Genomic DNA, 20,082 nt, shown 5'->3' with positions numbered 1-20,082 from the left:
TTGTATTGGACAAAACCTGAGAGCCTCACCGTCTCACACTCTGTTTTCCACTCCGTCTCACACAGGCTTCACACTCTCCCCCTAGTATCTTTTGTCTCGGCTTGTCACCCGCTTGGGTCTTCGCAGACCCACAGAAACGGCTATCCTGATGTGCGTATCGTGTATAGCGAAATCGATGGGAAAATCCGTTCACGGCACCCCCACGGTGCAGCCTTGCGGACTGTCTTTCGCTGAAAGGGGCCAAAACGCGTTCCAGAGGCTGCCAAAGAGAGAACTACGCAGAAATGCATGCACGGGATCCTCAGCCTTCAGAGAGTGTGCGATGCTCGGCAAAACCGAATTTTCTGTGCAGATCTGCGCAGGTAGTGTCACGCACACGTTGTGGCTAGAGAAAGAGGAAGTTACACCGTTGAGGGAAGGTGGATCATTGGAACCGTCATCTTCTCAACGATGTCCATATCTTGGGGAGTTACCCAGAAACAGCATCTCGATGACAGAGTTTCGTGGAGCGACAGTCGAACGCGAACGGAGAAGACCTGCTGCGATAAACCCCGGAATTACATGAATGAAAGTCAAAAAAAACAAGCGATAGTGGTATTTGCGCGTACATTGGGCAACGCCCACCTACACGAAAACGCACGTTTGTGTACAAAAATATACACGCACATCCATCTGCCGAGACCGATACATACCCCCATCCTCATATATATATATATATATATATATGTAAATACATATCGAACACGCGAGAGGGTAAAAGAAAGCAGTCGTCTCGTTTTGGTGAGACGCGCGTTCGCCTAGGTGCATGGAAACGGGAGAGTCGTAGGACTCTCGATACACGCAGAGATCCAGAAAAGGAGACTGTGAGGAGATACAGGAAACGAGGCCACCTCCACGCGTTACGCAGCCAGACGCTCATCGCTTGATCACGGCACGAGCATTTGTCTTCGACGGATAACTAAGAAAAGTTACTTCCGCACATTAGTCGGATATATACCTGCAATCGCCGATATCTCCACGTGGGAGACGAGCCTGCCTGTCTGCCACTTTATATGTACATTTCTTCCAGGGAATGGAACGGAGCTCCTGGGTTTGTCCTCTCTCGCTTTCCCTTCTCAGTGTATACGTGCTCAAGGAACGTCTTCGTTTCATGGATCGTCTTTTAAAATGTGAGACTTTGTCCCAGTGGAACAATACAAGCTCTCTTCATTTTCCCCGCCGGCGCCGGATTACGAGAAACGGAAAAACCCTCTCCCTCACTTCTCACTGTTTTCCCATGAAGGCTAAAAGGATGGAAACACATCAAATCGATGCAAGCTAGACGGGTCTTCTTTACCTGCCGACAGAAGGTGTACCCTTATATAATACAAGGACTTCTTCACCAATTCACTGCATGAGTAAATATCCTGTCATTGCACCTATTCCCTTACTTGTGACCTGCTTGAGATTTCCGCTCTTGTGCAGCCGGGTGCGTTCTTCTGGGCAATAAAGATCTATGCATGCGCATATATCAAACATGCAATCATACAGAGGTAGACGAATTCCACTTTCCGGAGCAACGACTCTGCAGTTGGCTCTGCCTCCTCGACAGCACTTCAACGGAAAGCACGCGTCCGTTCCCTTTATTCCTTCTCTGCACTCGAGGCCCTCGTGGAATCCCCATACACCCGGCCACGCGTCGCGTCAATGCAAAAACACAACGTCATTGTGGGTTGCTCCTTTGATCACAGCTCTGGCTTTTCTCCTCTCAAAAAAGGTAGCACAGTCTGATTTGCGCCGCCCTCCAGTAGTGTGCATGTTCTTGGCGGTTCGCTTGCGAGACGCTTGGGGTATCAGGATCGTATTCTTCCTTGAGTCTCAAATTGCGCTCTGCGTCTACGGAAGGAAAGTCGAGCTCGTTATTTGCTCTTTCTGCATTCCTTTGCTTTCCTCATCCAGGCCACTGTACGAAGCCAGTGCAGGAGAATACCGCGGTCGCTTCTTAGTTCCCACCCCTGCGTTACTTTCTTCTGCATTTCCAACAAGCCTTTTGCTTCCTCTGGTTTCGTCTTGCCTTCCATGACGCACACTTGCTGTCTGCTTTTCTAGGATATCCTCTCTGTCTTCTGTCTTGGCATCATTTCCCTCACTCTCATGTTTATCTTCACACCGAGGGCGCCTTAAAGCCTGGTTCCCCTCCTCCCCCTCGTCTCGCGCCTCGCCCCTTGTACCGGATCGGCCTCGTTCGTCGGGTGGAGAAAACGCCCCCGGTACACAATCCGTTTCTTTCCCTCTGCTCAAAAACGACGCGACATCTCGCGTTTCAAGTGTTTTCGTTTGCAACAGATGGGAAAGATATCGACGAAGATGGGTGTCATTCCTACTTTCCGCTTCTGCGCGTTTGAGGAACTGAAGCAGTTTCAGGAGCTGCAGTGCCCAGTCCTTGTCACCTCCGTCCGAGTACCGTAGGTGCCCCTTGTCCACAGGCACTGTACGGTTCAAAGCATAACTTGAGAGAGGGTTGGGCGTAGGAAGACACGCCCTTGCTGCCTCCTCATGTTGGTTAGTTTCTGACGCATCACCGTTCCGTTCCCCTTGAACCCGCGGAGCAGCTTCGCCTTCCGGATCTTCCACACCCAAACGGTCCCCGTTGTTCTTATCATCTTTGTTTCGAGAACCCTCGAGAAGGCTTCCCTTTGAAGACCTTCCTTCTCGTGCACTTACGCCTTGTGTGCGCGTTTCCGGTCCGATACAGGAGGCCATAGTGCTGCTTTTTTCTGCATGTGACGTCTCGGCTCTGACACCTCCACTGGCGTCTCGATCGACACTGCCTGCTCCGCGCTGAGATGCACACGACGGATCGCAACCGACAGACGAAGGAGGAGGACAAGCAACGAGTGGTACAGCCCTCGTTGAGTCCCTGTTCGCCCCACAAGACGGCGTCTCATCTGGGTGTAACGAAGGCGGTAGTGGTGTACCATGTCCAGAAGCATTAATGCTTCTGTTTCTCTCAAAGGCGGCAGCAGCCAGAGGCGTTTGGGTTCCAACTAAGGCTCCCCTGTGAGTTGTTCCTCCGAGGTTCCCCGCTCTCCGACCAAACAAACCGCCGTCAAAAACGGGCATCTTCGTCCGCGAGCCTCCTAGTAAAAGTGCAGCAGTCAGGTGTACGTCCGTGCCTGGCAGACGTGCCGGCTCATTCGATACTGAGGAGCTCTCATTTTGTCGCCAAATATGGACACTATGGGCGCCTGTGGAATGCTTGTCTCGGGTACTCTTCTCCAAAAGCTCAAGCAACAGGTGTAGGTCTGCACCATAATTTCCCTTTCCTCTGTCGCCTACAACCCGTTCACTGCCTACAAAATTGCTTGGTTGCGTCAACTCTCTAGCTGGCGTGGAGGCGCGACTACTCCCCTCGTTTTGCAGGCATCCTCGTGTAACTGTCTGGGCGGCGCTGGAGCCCGGAAACACGAGGAGACTGGAGGCGTCTTCCCCAGCAGACCCCGAATCCGATATGTATCCTAGAGACGCAGATCTAGAAGACGACGGGGAAGAAGGGGAGGGGGGAGAACAAGAAGAGCTGGAAGGAGAGGAACTCGAGCTTAACTCTGTCTCTCCACCAGCTCCAGCATGGCCATGCAGGGAATACCCTAACTGCGGGTCCTGACAGCACAATGAGAGGCAAGAAAAAGCAGAAAGAATGAAGCGGCACATAATAGAAACGTTTATGCATATTAGCCTACCAAGACTAGTGATCGCCAAAAAAGGGCTGTATCTGCCGCTTTCCACACAAACAACCCAACATATATATACATAGGATTTTAGTCAACAGCTGACCGATACTACAGGCAAACGAATTCATGCATATCTGGAAAGAGGTACGGAACTGTGCACGAGTTGCTGCTTCTATCCCGCACATTACCTAGTTGAAAACTCTAAAGAACAATGAAAAAAATGAACTGCTTCTTGGCTACACGGAGAAGTTGAACAGTATACTTACGAATTTGCTGTCGTCAAGGAGCTCCGGGAACAAGCGACGAAACGCTGGGTCCCGCTTGTTACAGAAGAAAGATGACTGAGCAAACTTCCTTCTCTCGCTAGTCAAACAACCCATAGTCCCCTGCGCCACTGGTTCGTCTTCGTCTAGAAACCCAGGCATGCAAGCACAGAACACAAACGCTTGCTCACTCAGAACAACGCACATACACATAAATGGGTTGTTTTACACAGAGAGTGCAATTCCTACCCATCTATATATCTGCAGGAAAATACTAAATTTTTTTTGAGAGGCCTAGATATGTACATTATGACATTTACATAATTGTGTTTGAGAGAAAGGACCATGAATTCCTTGTCAGATCGGCAACGTAAGAGCATATGCGTGAGATGTTTATGAGTGTACATATATAGATAGGCAGACCAAGATAGACTACACTGGGATTGTTTAAGCAAACTGATGCGGCTCGACTGTAGATTTCTTTCAGGGATATATTTCCGGTCACCAGCCACAGCACATCTTCCATGTTGCCCTCTTTCAGGAAGCTCCTGGAAGAAACACAGAAGCACTGGACTACAGAGTATCGCCACTGATATCTATGCATTTGTTCCGGTACGTGGGCATAACATACGTACGACCTTCGTACTCCAAATAAGTACAGGTTATGTACTCATGCAAAACGACGACCACTCCCGCTGCAAAATATCCAACAAGAAATGCCCAGTGGCACAGAACAGTGCTTCTGTCTCATGCGCTACGACGGTTCGAAGCAACGGACCGGTAGGTCACCACGTATGGCGTCTAAAGAACAACCCCCAAAACGCATAAAATAGAAAAAGGGGAAACAGAAAACAAAGAAGGTACATGCGGTCTGCTCTCACCAATCATGAAACTCAGGAGGCCAGTCAGAATCGTCTCAACGCGCCAAGATGGGTTCCATGATTCCTGAAATGACAAAGCAGTGAAACGAACAGAGAACACACAGTTTAGCCGCCGTTTCAACTAGAGAAAGAAAAACGGTCGCTCGCTGCAACGCTCGCTGCAACATCTTCGACGGCTTCAAAAAACTGTAGGATAGTATCCTAACGCGGGAACAAAAGAATCGGCGCTTTCTCTAATCTTGATTTTAGGGTGTACTTGGAGTCAGCCGAGATGCATCGATAAGACGGGATTTGCCCGAACGGAAAACACGGGACTAAGAAGAGGAGAACAAGGCGAAGACAAACCATGCAACGATTTAGTACGCAAAAACTGGAGACAGACGCATAGTACAAAATGGTGCTTGAGAGGTGGTCAGCGAAGGGCAGGGTAATTCTTTGACACGAGGCGGATCGACATGGAGGAAATTCGTAAGACGACAAGCCAAAGGCAGGAGATGTCAAAGAAGGAGAAGGGCGCACACAAGCAACAAGGCCAGCATCTCCAGACGAATGAAAACCTGCTTACTGGGTGGAAGTCACTTATGGACAAGCACAGTCTCCGGTTTGTCACGAAGCGTCCATTTGGTGTCATCATGTAGATCGCAGGGGGTGCAAACGGGTACGTCGGTGGGAATACCTTCAGCATAACAGGGGATGACAGACAGAAAACGTCAGCACATTTGGATTGAAAACGGGGATAAATTGAAGAAATAACTACCTTGTCGCAAACAGTTATCACACGAACCGTTTTTTCTTGCCTGTTCTTGCTTGCCTTTTACGCTCACTCCGTCCCGCTGCAATCATGTCCCACGCTGCTACACACGCGAATCAGTGAGAAGTCCGGCATACCAATTTCCCGTGGTATAAGCCACCTCGATATGGTGTATCCTCCGGAAGGTCGTGGCTGGAAAGAACAGAAAAAGCAACAGAGTGGTGTGACGGTGGTTTCCGATGCCGAAACCGAAGACAACCGGGTAGAAAGCACAGAGTGAAGGGTTCGGTTTTAGGTCCCAGACAAGAAGGCAACGATAGCTGTACGTGACTTCACCAATTGATATTCACTTGCATTGGGAAATGCGCAACAGACAGTTCTGCGTACGGGGAAATACACCCCTCCGGATGTGTGGCGGAGACGTGTGCCACACACTCCGCGTGGTCGTTGTTCCAGTACAAATTAAATATACACATCGCATCCACATGCATTTACAGACACAAACCTTCGTGACGTTGGATCACTTGGAAACATCATTATCATCGGCGTATCTTATTCATACTCCCAACTGATACCCGTAACGCTCGAGATAACAGAAATGAACCTACATCCCCATCCGTAGTGGTACACGGCTACATACTAATGCAACACGGGTAATTACTTTACGCAAGGCGATGTTCCTTTATAGATACAAACGTACAGGACATAGTGCCAAGTGAGAATATCATTGTCGTCGGGTCTGACAAGAATATATGGAATCTGGTCCTGCTGAATGGCCTGGTACTCTCTCATCAACCTTCCGACTGCGCAACCAGGAACGGGCGACGCGGAGGCGACCGATACGCGTGCACTCATTGTGCCTCTGGTTTTTGTCCTTTATCTGTGGATGCGAATGGAGAGGGAACTTTTTCGGTCCTCCAGTGTTTCTGTCCGTTCGTTTCCCTGCAACAACGCCAAGATCCCCATATCGCGGCAACGCGACTACAATCGCCAAAATCACAGAGACGAACGTTCGTTGCATTGATGACGCCTGACGTACCACGAAGGCACAGAAAAACCCACTCTTGTCTATCTCGAGGAGCCACGAATACCGCGCGCTGAGAGCCGTCTCTTGAAATGGATTTTGCCCTATTTGTCTACCGCTGTCGAATCGACGATGAACGGATGCACACGGAAGGAGAGAAAAAAGACAACATTGAATCTCAATTCTGCAATATGTACCGTAAAGGAGAAACACAAAATGGGTAGTAGAAACGAGAAAACCCGGTGTGCCGTAGGAATGGCATTGACTGCCACTTGTTCCCTCTTTCTTCCTGTCCACCCTCTGTCTCTTATCGTTTAAACGTACGATGCATAAAGAGAGCGAAGAAGCGATTATTGCCACTACACCTGAAATTTACCACGTCGATAAACACAGACACTTAGATGAGATGAAAGACCTAGAAGAAAAACTGGTAGGTGACCGGGGTCGGCGTTATAAAAAGTGGTGAAAAGACAGACACGGCCTCCAAAGGGACGGAGACGCGCTTTGATAAATGAGCCGTGCAAATGTATGCACGTGAGACGGGGGCTGGACCTCGTGTCTGTTGAGGGATACAGAGAGCAGAATCTCCCCGACTGAAACCATCTGGCACGGGATTAGTTTCCAGCCGGAACAATATCCGTAATCGAACCCAACGTTGGGTTCGGTGTCGCACGAGAGTGAAAATTGGCGTGTGGATTCCTCAACCCTCCAGATGACGTAAAGTGTTGCTGCTTAAGGAGTAAGGGTTTAGAGAACATCGACACGATTTAGCTTTAATTTCTAGCAGAGCAGTCCTTATCCAGCATGTCTATTCATGATCTAGGCAAAAACCGCGCCATCTTCTATAACTAGCGGCGTGTAGGTATCTAGCCATCAAATATCGACTGCGTGGGACATCGACTCGAGAAAAAAGACAACCCCAGCAGGCACGAGGAGCAGGGTACCTCTTCAGTGCGTACGCGATGGACTTGCCTCGACTTCATGCATACCCGTCATAGACTTCAGATCGTCCCCTGAAGCCAGTGCTTTGAAGGTTTTCGTGACCGATATTTCATCGCCATTGCGAACGCCTCATCTTGACTGGTTGCAGCAATGTCGACGGTACAAGTCACGGCGCTAGATTCAAAATGGGGGGGACACATGTGACTACGTTTCTCGTGCATCATGTGCGTAAATGATGAGCTGTCCGCGGGTGAGTTGAATCCCACTTACTTATGGATTCTGTACGTCTACAGTGCTTAGGCGTCCTCTTGACACGCCTGGTGCTGCGATCCTCATCATCCTGTGCAGTAACTGGGTTGGCCTCTTTCAGCCTGAAAAATGGCATGACGCTTGGCATCCGCCGAAGTCTCGAGAACATGAGTCTGGCGTTGTGCCTACTCTGCAACTGCACAGAGAAAATGGATTTTCTTCTCTAGGTGTGTTCTGTTGGATGTGTTCTTCGTAGGCGGACGGTTCGACTCGAAACCGTAATTAATGGACAAACAACGCCGCGGGCCGTTCGAACTCAATTAACCTAACACCATACACAGAGCATTCACCAGATCAAGTTCTCTCGCGACCAGGGATCTGATTTACAACACTTTCTCTGTGATCCGGATTAGCGCAGCACACACAGATCGGAAGAGAATGGAGATTCCCATTGTCTCCCTCGATAGCGTCCTCACACCCGCTGTTTCCTTAGCAGTGTGCCCGTCAGGTGACGAGACGGCAAGCCGACACGGGGCTTGTTTGCTTCCTTCCTTTCCGCCTCCGCCTGACAGGACTTCAGGAATGCTCGCCAAAAATCTGGATCTCCAGAGTTGCCGCACCCCGGGGTCACTCGGCCGGGTGTTGCCTCAGGAACGGCGCCGTGTTGCTCGGTCTCGTCTCCACACGCGCGGACGCGTGCGCCGGAGGAGAGATTGTTTCCTATGGCTTCCGTAAACTGACCAATGGAACGTCCCACTTCATTGTGAACAAATCAGTAAATTACGAGCCAAGGGTTCTCCGTATTTTGCGGCCAAGTTCCTCGACCAGGACGCATCCGACTCGGCGCCTGTGCTGCTCTTGAGAGCGGAGCGCCGAAACGTATTCCGCCGCGCGCATGCGCGGCAGCCCCTTCGATCGAGACAGGAGTTTTCGCGTTCCTCGAGACACTTTTTGTGCGGGTTCAGCATCTCAGTCTTTCTCCGGTACTTTTTCCCTTGACAAGTTCAGGTGTGTGTGCCACCTGCCATCGTGAGAACGACCTCGTGTGTCTTATCCGTGCGCGCACACATTCTCGAGAGTTAACGTTGCGCGTGTCTCCCTATACACATTTGGGAACCTGAACGGAGATTCCCGGACCGTGTAGCAGAAGCACATGCGAGGAAGACTCTCGCTTGAGTTCAGTCAGGTCTTGCGGAAAAGGTCGCAAACGGAGTAGGCTGCTAGTGCAGCTCGATCGGTTTGTGGAGAGGCCAATCGCGGGACTCTTCTCCATGTGCGCGTCTGCGCGTCTCGGCTGCCTTTTTTGCTTGCTGTTTCTCAGTTCCCTACACACTGAAAAGAAATGAGTCACTAGTCGTCAAAGGCAGCTCTGTGCGTCGTCATCCGCCTCAAGCCTCGTTTTGTGCGCCGCGCACGCACTCAAATTATTTTGCCTTGCCCCGAAGCAGCGCCTGCGTGCCTGCGACCCTCTGCCGCACCGCACCTTCTGCCGTTGCCCCAATGTCTCAAAAACGACCCCTCTCCAAGTCTACCGGTGTCTCCTGCCGATGCCGACACTTCCCCTGGGTCACCTGTCTTCTTTTTGTCCTTTCCACTGCGTATTCCCTCGTCTACTCGTCCACACACGATGCTAGCGGGAGGGTTCCTCAGATTTTCCCTGTGCTGGCGCTTCACGCGGGGCCCAAGTCTCTAGTTCGCAGGGTGCCTTTGCCGGCACAGCCTCGCGCTGTCGCCTCGGCAACGCCCGTCTCAAACTCTCCCCTCTGGTCAGCGCTCCGGCCGACTCCGGCTTCGGGGGCTTCCGCGGACGACGGCGATACAGACGCGCGGAGTATCAGGACACCCCTGGCCACTGCGACCAGGGGATGGTGGCCTCAGCGCTTGCTGCTTTCCCTCAAACTGGGGCCGAGGGAGGACGTCGACGCTTCAGAGGGAGACGAAAGTCTCGCAACCGACTCAGTGAGTTGCCGGCTGCCTGCCGTGTGCAAACACACAGATGCTTGCAAGCAGACTCGTAGGAACCGTAAAACCGAACGCCATCACCGTCAAATGCCGCTCTGTTACTGCTCTGCGGATTATCTGTCTGCGTCTCGTCTCGTGCAGCTCGAACCCAGCGGCGGCGAGTGTGCGACGGCGACTACTCGGGCGCGAGCTCTGCAAGCGCTGGAGGCTACGGAGGAATCTGTTCTGAAGCGCGTCCAAGAGGCTGGTGGGTTTGCGTGAAGGCCGTCCATGCGCTCCCGTTTTCGATACAAACGTTTGCACGTTAGACGGACTTCCGCATGCACGAAAGGTCGAAAGTTCCACTCTGAAGAAGGCGTCGGTGCGGCAGCAAAAGGTCGAACTGCGAAGAAACCCACCGTGGGAGGATTCTCCAGAACAAAGGCTCGCAACAACGCGGGATGTTGCCTTCACCGAAAGAGCGTATGGCTCAGTCACACGGCGCCAGCGCCGACTCTCTTTTGAGAAGTGCATGCGGATTGTGATTGTCCCTGGGCACCGAAAAACCCAGCCTCGTATGTGGCGATTGCTGACCTTGTCATCCTGCGTGTGCTGGGCGTGTGACGCGTTTCCAGGAAACTCACTTTGTTGCCTGAGACGACGCGCGTGGGTAGCAGCCTGTCGAGCAGCACAGACCCTCGCGCCCCGGAGCCGCTTTGCGAAACGCCTGACGTCTACTCTTGTGACGCGCCTAACTATTCAGTCTCTCCTCTATCCTATCGGTACGTCAGGTGTGTTCTTCATAGAGACGGCTCATATCTAAGACAACTGACCCAAAGTGCACGTCAGTGTATGGAGGAATAGGATGTCTACCCACATGCCGATGCCCCAGAGTGTAGATCCAGGTAGCGTTTATGTACGGGCACGCAAGGTATGTGAAGAGTGACTGCTGTTGAATAACGACGCCGCGTCTCCTGGCAGCGGCATCCAAGCCGGGATGGGACATGAGGGCACTTCCCATTTCGCACAAACTTCACCTCATTGCCCGCCCGCACAAAGTCTCTGATGTGACGGGGCAAATGCGTGGAGCCACTGTTGAAACGTTTGACTGCTGAGACAGCCAACCCTGCGTGATCTGCTTTGTCGTCTTGACCCGCAGATGTTGTTCGCTGCCGCCGGGCGCAAGGCATGGCATTCAAGGTGAGCCAGGGAGAACGGGCGGCGGGCCTTTTCACAGACTGTTACCTTTTGTTTCTGCCTCTGCGGTTTCATACGAAATGCCAGGTGCCTTCAACGCGTTCGAGTTTCTCGGACATGCTGAGGAAACCCCGTCAAAGGAAAACAGTGACTGCGACTCTCGCTTCGTCTAACATCTGGGCTCACTCGGCTGTGGGGTTTCTCCCAGCGGATGAATCAGCCTCAAAAATCGTGCGCTTGGCCGTACCTGCTTGCTCGTTTCAGTCTTCCCGAAGCAGAGGCGGCTCCACGTTTACCGACCAGCGCCTCTCGCCGCATGCATAGCCTTGAATATCTGTCGAAGCAGAGAGCGTTCAGACCAAATACGGTTACCGCACGAAACGCGACGGAGGGGGCTTTCCGCGTCGAGGTGTGCATCTCGCGTCGCAGGCTTTCGATAAGATTCCCGGAGACGAGAATGTGTGGAGCCGTTTCTGGAAAACCGCGTCCCATTTGCTTTTCGCTTTTGTTCTCCCCACAGGACATCCCGGTTGGAGCCCTCTACAACGGCTGCCTGTCCATTCTCGCCATGTCCGAGGTGCCCTACTGCGTGCTGTGCGTTACCCTTCAAACGCAGGCCCAGAAACTGCTATCTCGGCACGCCGGAAGTAAGAGGAAATCCACACCTGTGCTGAAGTGGAGAGCGAGGAAGCAAGTGGGGCCAAGCGGGCTAGGCGGACACCCCCCTGGGACTACTTTTCGCGGGCGAAGGTTTTGTCACGAAACCGGAATTAGGGACCGGTTGCACACTGCGACACTCGCTCCCTATGGTGCGCCGAATCGAGAAAAACTCGTCGGGTGGGAAGTGCAAGATGCTAATGTATCATGCATACAGCACGAATTGATTTGAAGGGACACTCATCTCAGAGGACACGTTTAGACGCCGTATCCTGCCCTCGTCGGTTGCAGGTAGTTCTCGTTGCGCCAAACGCCTCATACTTACAACGAGACGGGCGTTGCCTTTTATGGGTGCTTTCCGGCTGTTTCCTCTTCTCTCTAGCGTGGTTTTTGTCTCTTTCCTGTTGCCTTCTAGAGCTTCCCACGGTGGCAAATTTATTCCTCAGTGCCATCGCTGCGGATAGTGTGGGCAGTGTGTATAAAACTCCGTTCGATTGCGCCAAGAGACTTCTGCAACGAGGAAAAGCGACGTCCGCCCAAGAGGTACGCCTACGAGACAGAGCAAAGACCCCGTCACTGAAGCTCTTGTGCCTTTCGCGGTTCACCATATAAAGCTTCGGGGGTGGGGGTTTCCTGATGCTGATAAGAGTCGCAGCACGCGAGGAAAATCCGCGGGTCTGACAGGAAGCCGGCGCTGGTGCCGGGTTGCCGTCCATCGGGCCACAGTTCGGGGTCTGTATTGAGCGGTGTGTGCGACAGAATCCGCCAAGCGCGCAATGGTACACATTTCGCTCTCTGTGCGCGTCGATTTTATGAGCTGCTCACTACCTTAATGCCTGTGTATACCTGCCTATCCACCCGTCAGCGAAACACTGCTGGAGCGTATGCCCGTGTTGGGGCGCTGTATGTGCGGCCTCTTGAACAGGCGTTGACCACAGTCCTGCGAGACGACCCCTCCACGCTGAAGACGACATATCGGGGCTTCTATGCGCAAGTCCTCCGGGACGCCACCCACCGAGTGCTGAACGGACATACGATGCAGGCGCTTCGGCGGGTGATTGCTGCCAGACAGCAAGCGCAGCAGGGCCCTCGACGACCGTTGCAGTCTGGGATCGTCGCGAAAGCAGCGGAAAAAATGCGCCTCACACCTGGGGAAGACAGCCCCCAGATGAGTTTGAAGCCGAGAGGTGAAGGGAAACTCAACTGGGCAAGAGATTTGCTCGTACATGGCATGCACGGACCACTAACCGCTGTGCGAAGCCTAGCAACGAGACTCACGAACGTGAGGCAAGCAAACAGGAGACGCCAGGGAGACGCCCAGGTAGAAGAACATGCCGACATTGCAGTCGAACAGGCGGGAAGAAATCCTTCCGCTCCTGCTACTCCAGCAGGCACTCTGAGGTGAGATGGCGTTATGGGCCCTAAACATCTGTGCAGGCGTTTGTATACATACTTGCACATGCCGCTAGACATGCATATGCTTGGTGGTAATCCCTTCTTCCTTTTCATAAATATCTAGATATATAGCTATGGATACGAAGATGATCCGATAGCGGCATCCACCACTGAAGCTCCGTAGGTGGGGGCCTGGGCACCAGCACAGGGTGACACCGTCTTCCTTGAGCTGCATGCAGCGAATCCTGCAAATCGACCTGAACACGCCAAGAGACGGTCAACTCTCTGCGCTTGGTGCACCGGAGGTGGTGGATCGTTTCATGCAGACTCGCACGCAGTGATCTTGCGTATATGCTTGCTCGGCGCTGTGTAGCGGCGGCGGAAAGCCGACGTTTTGTGTGTTGGTGCATTCGAGAGACCGGATGAAAATATAACTGGCGCCACAGAAGAAGAAGACTATGCCAGGCGCTGCGGAGCTTCTGGCTGAGAAGAGGAAAAAGAGCCGTTGATTTGTGAGGCCGCCACGGTTTCCTGCCTGTGCATTCGTTTTCTTTTCTTTTTGCGTCTAGCCCCCCATCGGCAGCGCCGGTGACTCTTGGTGTTGGTCTCCTTTCGGGGGCGTTCACATCCTTCGCGACTTCCCCTCTTGAGGCAGCAAGGCGGTATATCGTGGAGAAAAGCAAAGAGGATCCAGAAGCCGGACCGGCTACGAGACTCCAAGGTATGTGCCAGGCGACTCTACAGTCGCCCCCGGTGTGGGGCGGAAAGGGTCTCCCCTTGCACAACTCTGACGGCCGGCTACGCCAGCCCCGACCGCAAGTCTGTGTGCTCCACGTGATGCATCGCGATGCTCCTAGAATGCACACCGTCATTCTGGGAAGCTGCCCTGGAAACGACTAGACTAGTACTATGCATTAGACAACCACATGAAAGCCCTCGGAAGCTTTGTGGAGGTTCTCGTGCGGTTGTATGCGCGTGGGCGCCTTACGAATGACAAGCAGGTCGAGTGGGAGTTGCGAATCTCGCCTGGCTATGCATGGATGTTTCGTTTCTTTTTCTCAATTGCGCTTTTTGCCATTAGGTATTCTCGGTGTCTGCCGAGCTCTTTACGAGCTGGCGGAACAGGAAGGCGTTCTGTCTGGGTGGTTCAAGAACGCACCCACACGAATGCTCATCGCCAGTCCGTGTAATGCGCTCAGCGCGCTGTTGTTTGAGAGAACATCGCGTGCACTGACACGTCTATTTCCAGAGACAGACCAGTAGAAATAGTCAACTTGGCCCCAGCGTGAGGACTTGAATTGGGGACGAAGTGTTTCCAGCAATTCGTGTGCCGCAGACACTTCGTGTAGATGTATGTAAGTTGGGATGCGAAACGGTGCGTTAAAGAAATTCGTCTCATTATGTGTGACACAATGAGGCAGACCGTGCACGGGAACGTCACGGCTCTTGCTTGCGGGTTCCTCGATCTCGGCTGTATGAAATCTCCGTTTAAGACGAAGGCATCAAGGAGCCGAAAGCCAGCCACTACCGAGTTACGGAATGTGATGAGGGCGGCGACATGCACATGATTACACGCGTTACAACCAAAACCTGAGTGCAGAATGGGAGTGTTTGGGGGCGACAGGAGCCAACATGTCTGCAGGACATTGGCGGAACGTAGTATCCCGTGCTGTTGCTCCTTTCTCACTCTGCTCGAACAACGTTTGCCTCTCGACGCCCTGGAAGCTGCCGAGCCCCCGCCGTGGATGTCGGCGTTTTTGGGGATGACAGGCGCGGCAGGCCTCGTGCCTGAACCCCTTCCCAGGGCGTCGACCTGCAGTTGGTCGCTACGTAAATAGTCGTGGGACTGACCGTCCTTTTACTCGACTGTATGTGTCCAGTTGGTCGTGTTGCAAGGGGGCAAGGCTGGCAAAGTTTTTGGGTGAAAAGCGCACGTCTTTAAGACGGCAGGTGACTTCTCAAGGGCACCTATTTTCTGTCGAGCCATTGACGCCTCTGTTGCCAGGAGTATGCCTTACTGAAGATCGACATCTTTTGCCGCGAGGTACACAAGATATCCTGCGATGGCATCGGAAGCACTGGCCCCACGCGGGTCACTCCGGAAGATGGTTCTGTTGCAGTTGTCTAGAAGCGCAAATAGGAGCTAGCTGGAACTGTCGGGTGCATTTTGTGGGGAGACTTAGATTGGATCCTGCCAGTGACGCGCCGTCCTTACGGTAAGGAACACGGGACACACCGCAGATTTCCTGCGACCGGATGTCTACAAGGGAGTCAGAAGCAGTGTGCTATTCCGAGCTCCGCCCGCATCCGTCCCACGGGCTGCACACGAGTTGATTTTTAAAGTGTGACGGGGCTGGGCTCCTGAGTTGAAGTGATTGAGTCGTAATCTGTGCACAGTTGTCCACGACAGAGTTGTCGGATGTTACTGAAGACCCGGACGATTCGGAGCTGCGCGGTGTAGACGCACTTCCGTCAAATAACCTGACATCTGCTCATCACTTCTACCGTTTCGAGAGAAACCATTACGTCTTTTCCGCAAAACACAAACACACGCCGGTTTTGCGCCTTCTTTGCGTTGTGCGTGGAAACGATCACACCCGTCTTCGCCATAAAAAAAGCCAGTCGAGAAGCAAGCAGAATACCGATAGCTGGGCACGTCATACAAGATGCCCAACCAGCGGCCCAAGACATGTGATCCTCGCTCACGCTGGCGTAAAAGGTAACGGCGTTTCGTGCCATACGTGCGACGCACTCATTCCCGCAGTCACCGTACCGAGTAGTGAAACTATTTCCCGAAAGGTACACGGTCACTTCGGTGCGCTATTCGTAAGGCATGGCCCTTTGTTCATTGCGCAGCCCTCTTCTTTTCCGTACAACGCAAGCAGCAGCTTTCTTTCGCTTCAAAGACTAACGGAGCCTGCTTATTGCAGAAGCATTGCTTTCCCGTTCCCCATTTGCCACAAATGTAGTCTCCGACATGTTTTTTCAACTCGGAATCGTAGCCACTTGTACCCGCTTTATACGTGTGACCCGCACGGGGTACACCCACACCCCCGCGACAAATTTACATCATTAACAGAGTGCTACCACTCCGGTCCGTGCATACCATCCATGACCGTCGCGTGTGCGAGCATTCTCAACACTCCTTAAAAATGAATGTGAAGATGCAATTGCACGCGAGTCGCCTGTAGATGCCAAGCCGGATTGCGTACGGGGCCATTATTCGACGGGTTGACAAAAACTGACGGTAGCGGGTGCGTCTTGGTAATTTGGAGGCGTCTCCACTATCACGCACCTCAAATGCTCAAAGTCGCCAAAGCTTTGATTCGGGCGATGTAATACACTGCAACGCTGACAAACCAGAAGAAAATAGAACTGAAAACTCTACATCCAGCGGCTGCACAAAAGAAACGTTCCAACCCCTGCTTTACGTCTGCATTTAACAAATTTACTGTTCCATGAGCATCGTTGCTTGCTTGGACCACAGCGCATCATCGTAAACAACACATGCCCACCTACTGTCTCTCCTGTCCTCCGTTGTGTCTACCACCACCGCCTACGTTAGATGTTTGCTCTTTTGTTCCAGATGCTTCACTGCCTTGTCCACGTGACTCGGTAACAGAAGTCTTCGCGGCATTGGCACTCTCCTGCTCCTTCATTTTCTTGTACTTCTCATATCTTTCCTTCTGCTTTTGAATCTCCCGGAGTTCTTCCTCCCGTTTGCTCTCGTTGGAGCGGAGAGCAAGCTGGATACGTCTTTCTGCTTCCTCCCTGGCGCTTTCTGACGCGTAGAGGACTTCCTTTGGTATGTTTGCTTTCTCCAGGCGCGCCACGCGCTCCAGTTCTCTCTGCCTGCCGGGGTGCATCGTGGCTGCCCGAACGAGATCGCGGAAGAACTCACGCCAATGACGACCGACGTTTTCCCACTTTACTGTGGCAACGGCCGCGTCTCTTAGTTTCGACATTGTCAGTGCAGTCGACGCGTTTGCGAAGTTCACCGTTTCCCTGGGTTTCGTCACGAGATCCCTGGCCAGACGGAACGGGGCGAGCAGCCCGTTCCAGAAGCCCATACCTGCTTCTTTGCCTGCGTCTACGACGATGTTCTTTGGTGGCGGTTTCGTCGTCGTCGTTGTGTTCATATCTCGATACTGTTTTATGCGTCGCAGTTCGGATTTGAGCTCCTCTTCGGTGCTCATCATCTCCTCCTCGTCAAGCAACGTCTCCATAGAACTCGGCAGTCCTGTACCCTCCAGCCCCTGCGACGGCAGCCTCGACATGGCCATACTCGCAGCGCACTTTTCCGGTACCAACACGGCTGCAAACGACACCGCGACGCCGACGAGGAAGAAGTAAACCCAAAGAGAAGAACGCGGCGATCCTTTGCTTCTGCACGGAAAGTCTGTCGCCGCCGCTGCGTTTGAGCACCCGCGTAGGGCGCAACTGCCTCGCTGGGAGTTCATGACGCGTTCAACAGACTCGAAACGTGTCCGCATTTACCCATGCATACTTATATCCACATGCAGAACAATAATGCGCTGTCGGTAGATACCCGACTTCCAGAGTGGATCTACAGATACAATTTCAAATTATAGCAAAGACAGAAAACGACAATAGCCGACACACGACCTCTGAGACCATAAAGAGAGGGACCGGGGCAGACAGGTAGTTCTTTATATGGCCGAGAGCGGAGAGCTAAACAGTCCACAAACGTTTCTCGTTGTCCCTCCCTGCAGCGGGCTGGCCCGAGTGGAGAATCGCTCCCAGATCGAGAAGTTTAACAGCCGTAAACGACGCACACCGGCCCCCAGAGAATTCAGGGAGACTCGGGACCCTTGACTGTGGAAGCGACGCCGCTGTTTAGAGACAAGAAGAAACCAGAGCTGTACTTCATTGCAAGGTGTCGAGTTTTCCAAGTCCACAAAAAGTACGCCCCTGCGTGTAACACTCTAACTCTGTGAGGGTAGCACCACAGTGAAGCCAAGGGGCGAGACAGCGACGAAACATGAAACAAGTAATAACACAGCCTAGGCGGCGTTGGACAAATAGAAGAAGGAGAAAAGGAGACGTTCATGCGCGCTGAGATCCATAGAGTCTCCTGGGGAAGAGGGGGGGCACATCAAATCGCTCACTTCCCCTGCCTTCCTCCGGACGAAACTCTGAAGACAACGAGTTTCAGCAGGAAAGGTGGGTATGTTTAGGCGTCAATACCAGGTCACAATGCCCACAAAAAAAGCGACATTTCTCCGTATTAATTAGAAAAACCTTAACGGCGCGACCAGCATATCCGGGGGCTAGTCAAAACGAGCGCTCGAGTTCCGCGCTCTCGTCTCCAGGCCATCCGCCAGCATCGAACGTGTTGCGAGAGGAAAAAGCGGATTCCGATGCCGAACAACGAGTCCTTCTGCAGCTCTAACGCCTCAATATGCGTCCACTGAGTCATATGAGGTTTTGTGCCCCACAGAGCTGTGCACGTATGCTCGTTTTTTACTGACTAATCGCGGAAACTGCATTCCGACGCGAGGCACAGAGACGGGGCACGGGGGCGACACGTACCACGCGCCGCCAGGCCAAGCGACGATTCGGCGGACAACATACCCGGATTTATGCGAGGAGTCTTTCAACAGAGTCCTTCTTCAGAATGGAGGTTTTGCTTCCCATATATTAAAACCCGGCACTCTGACACCGAGGCCACGAAAAGAAAGGCAAGAAACAAAGACAGCGGCAACCACAAGTTGTTCAGCGGTGAAACCGAGGTTTTCGAGCTGTCGGGATTGGGAGGCGTACAACCGTGCTCAAAGCTACAAACTGTTCATGACACAGACACACAAACCTAAACGAAGCAAAGCATGCCTTTGAATGATTGGGATCGGATTGTTTGCCCGAAACCTTTTTTGACGTCACAGTGCCGTTCGGCGGGCAAAGCCGGAAAAAAAGAGATTCCTGGGACGTTGCGACGGGACTGTCCAACACCATTCTCGTACGTAGTCACCAGAGGGATTTCCTCGACGCTCTTCAGAAAAGAGGTTTCCAAAGAGCTTTCTCCCTCGTCCCTCGCGTTTTGCTCAGCAAGGGCAACCGAATCTGCTATCTGCTTCCACAGGACGGAGTCGCCGAGTCGGTGTAACGGAGAGAGACACATAAACTGTCAAACACCAGAGAACAACAAAGAACAGAGCAAGGATTAATAGGGAGTTTTCCTGGGCGGAGTTGCTCTTGCGTTCGTTCCTTTCGCTGAGTTGCAGTAACGACCGAATCGAGTCCTCAGGAACGGAACTGTATTGGTCGAGTGCTTGTAGGCTGCGGTTCGCACGGCGACCTTTGTTTTCTTGCAGCAAGTCTTCAAGAATACACTGCTGCGCATACGTTCAGCGTTTCCATACCACGCTGGTTCTCGCGGTCCCAGCGATCACCCAGTCACTAAGCTGCGGTTCAGCTACGCACAGGGTACCACACCGCCAGAACGGTCCGGCGACTCCTCTTGTGTATTTTTCGTTGCCAAATAGTGGCGGCAGGGCGTATCTGTGCCGCACCACAGCCAGCTCGTTTCTGGTTCTCGTGTCTGCTCCTGACGAGCCATATTCCTACACGTCTGATCAGATTACTCGAACTGTCCGTTTTCTCTGACACCAAGTGTGTCGACATGCCTCCAAGCGCGAAGGCTGGGTGGGGCAGTCAAGTGGAGAATCGCTTCTCTACTGTTTTTACGGTACAACGCTTCCAGCCAATCGCTGCAAGGATTCTTAATAGCCAGCAATCAACGACATGCCGCTGTGTTTGATGTACCCCTACACGGGTCCGCTGATCGTGTGAGGGAACACACTGAGAAGCAGAGACGGAGAGACTTGGATGAAAACCGGCCGTTCTCCCACCAAAAAACGAGGACCGCTGTGCATGTGTGCGGTAGCAGGAGCTGTTCGATAAAACCGGCAACAGCATCTGCTTTATGACAATATCCAACTGGCGAAACAGCTGCGTACGGCAACGCAAATGCAGTGGTGCCTAATGTGTGCAACAGGTCATAAAGAACATGCGGAAATATGCATGCAATAGGGGTCTCCCTGCTGCGGAAGAC

At 52.6% G+C, this 20,082-nt stretch overlaps 3 protein-coding genes across 3 annotated transcripts; 1 reads left to right on the top strand and 2 right to left on the bottom strand.

Moving 5' to 3' along the window:
- Nucleotides 1–1,875: 1,875 nt before the first annotated feature.
- Nucleotides 1,876–5,488, bottom strand: NCLIV_003200 (ubiquitin-conjugating enzyme, related; the record flags this gene model as incomplete). Its single annotated transcript, XM_003879820.1, has 4 exons — nt 1,876–3,639; nt 3,977–4,119; nt 4,855–4,918; nt 5,420–5,488. 4 exons carry the CDS (start codon nt 5,486–5,488, stop codon nt 1,876–1,878), a joined length of 2,040 nt encoding a protein of 679 aa, XP_003879869.1.
- A 4,381-nt stretch (nt 5,489–9,869) lies between these two features.
- On the top strand, nt 9,870–14,604 carry NCLIV_003190 (putative mitochondrial carrier domain-containing protein; the record flags this gene model as incomplete). Its single annotated transcript, XM_003879819.1, has 9 exons — nt 9,870–10,029; nt 10,397–10,543; nt 10,921–10,961; nt 11,479–11,605; nt 12,031–12,158; nt 12,541–13,016; nt 13,580–13,731; nt 14,092–14,190; nt 14,504–14,604. The coding sequence occupies 9 exons, from the start codon at nt 9,870–9,872 to the stop codon at nt 14,602–14,604; spliced, it is 1,431 nt and encodes a 476-aa protein (XP_003879868.1).
- Nucleotides 14,605–16,525: 1,921 nt separating this feature from the next.
- NCLIV_003180 (conserved hypothetical protein) lies at nt 16,526–17,470 on the bottom strand (the record flags this gene model as incomplete). Its single annotated transcript, XM_003879818.1, has 1 exon — nt 16,526–17,470. One exon carries the CDS (start codon nt 17,468–17,470, stop codon nt 16,526–16,528), a length of 945 nt encoding a protein of 314 aa, XP_003879867.1.
- Nucleotides 17,471–20,082: the final 2,612 nt, after the last annotated feature.

This window comes from Neospora caninum, chromosome Ib, assembly GCF_000208865.1.
Source record: "Neospora caninum Liverpool complete genome, chromosome Ib".
Lineage (NCBI taxonomy): Eukaryota > Apicomplexa > Conoidasida > Eucoccidiorida > Sarcocystidae > Neospora > Neospora caninum.
Note: the sequence above shows the minus strand (reverse complement) of the source record. Positions and strands in the feature narration are given on the sequence as shown.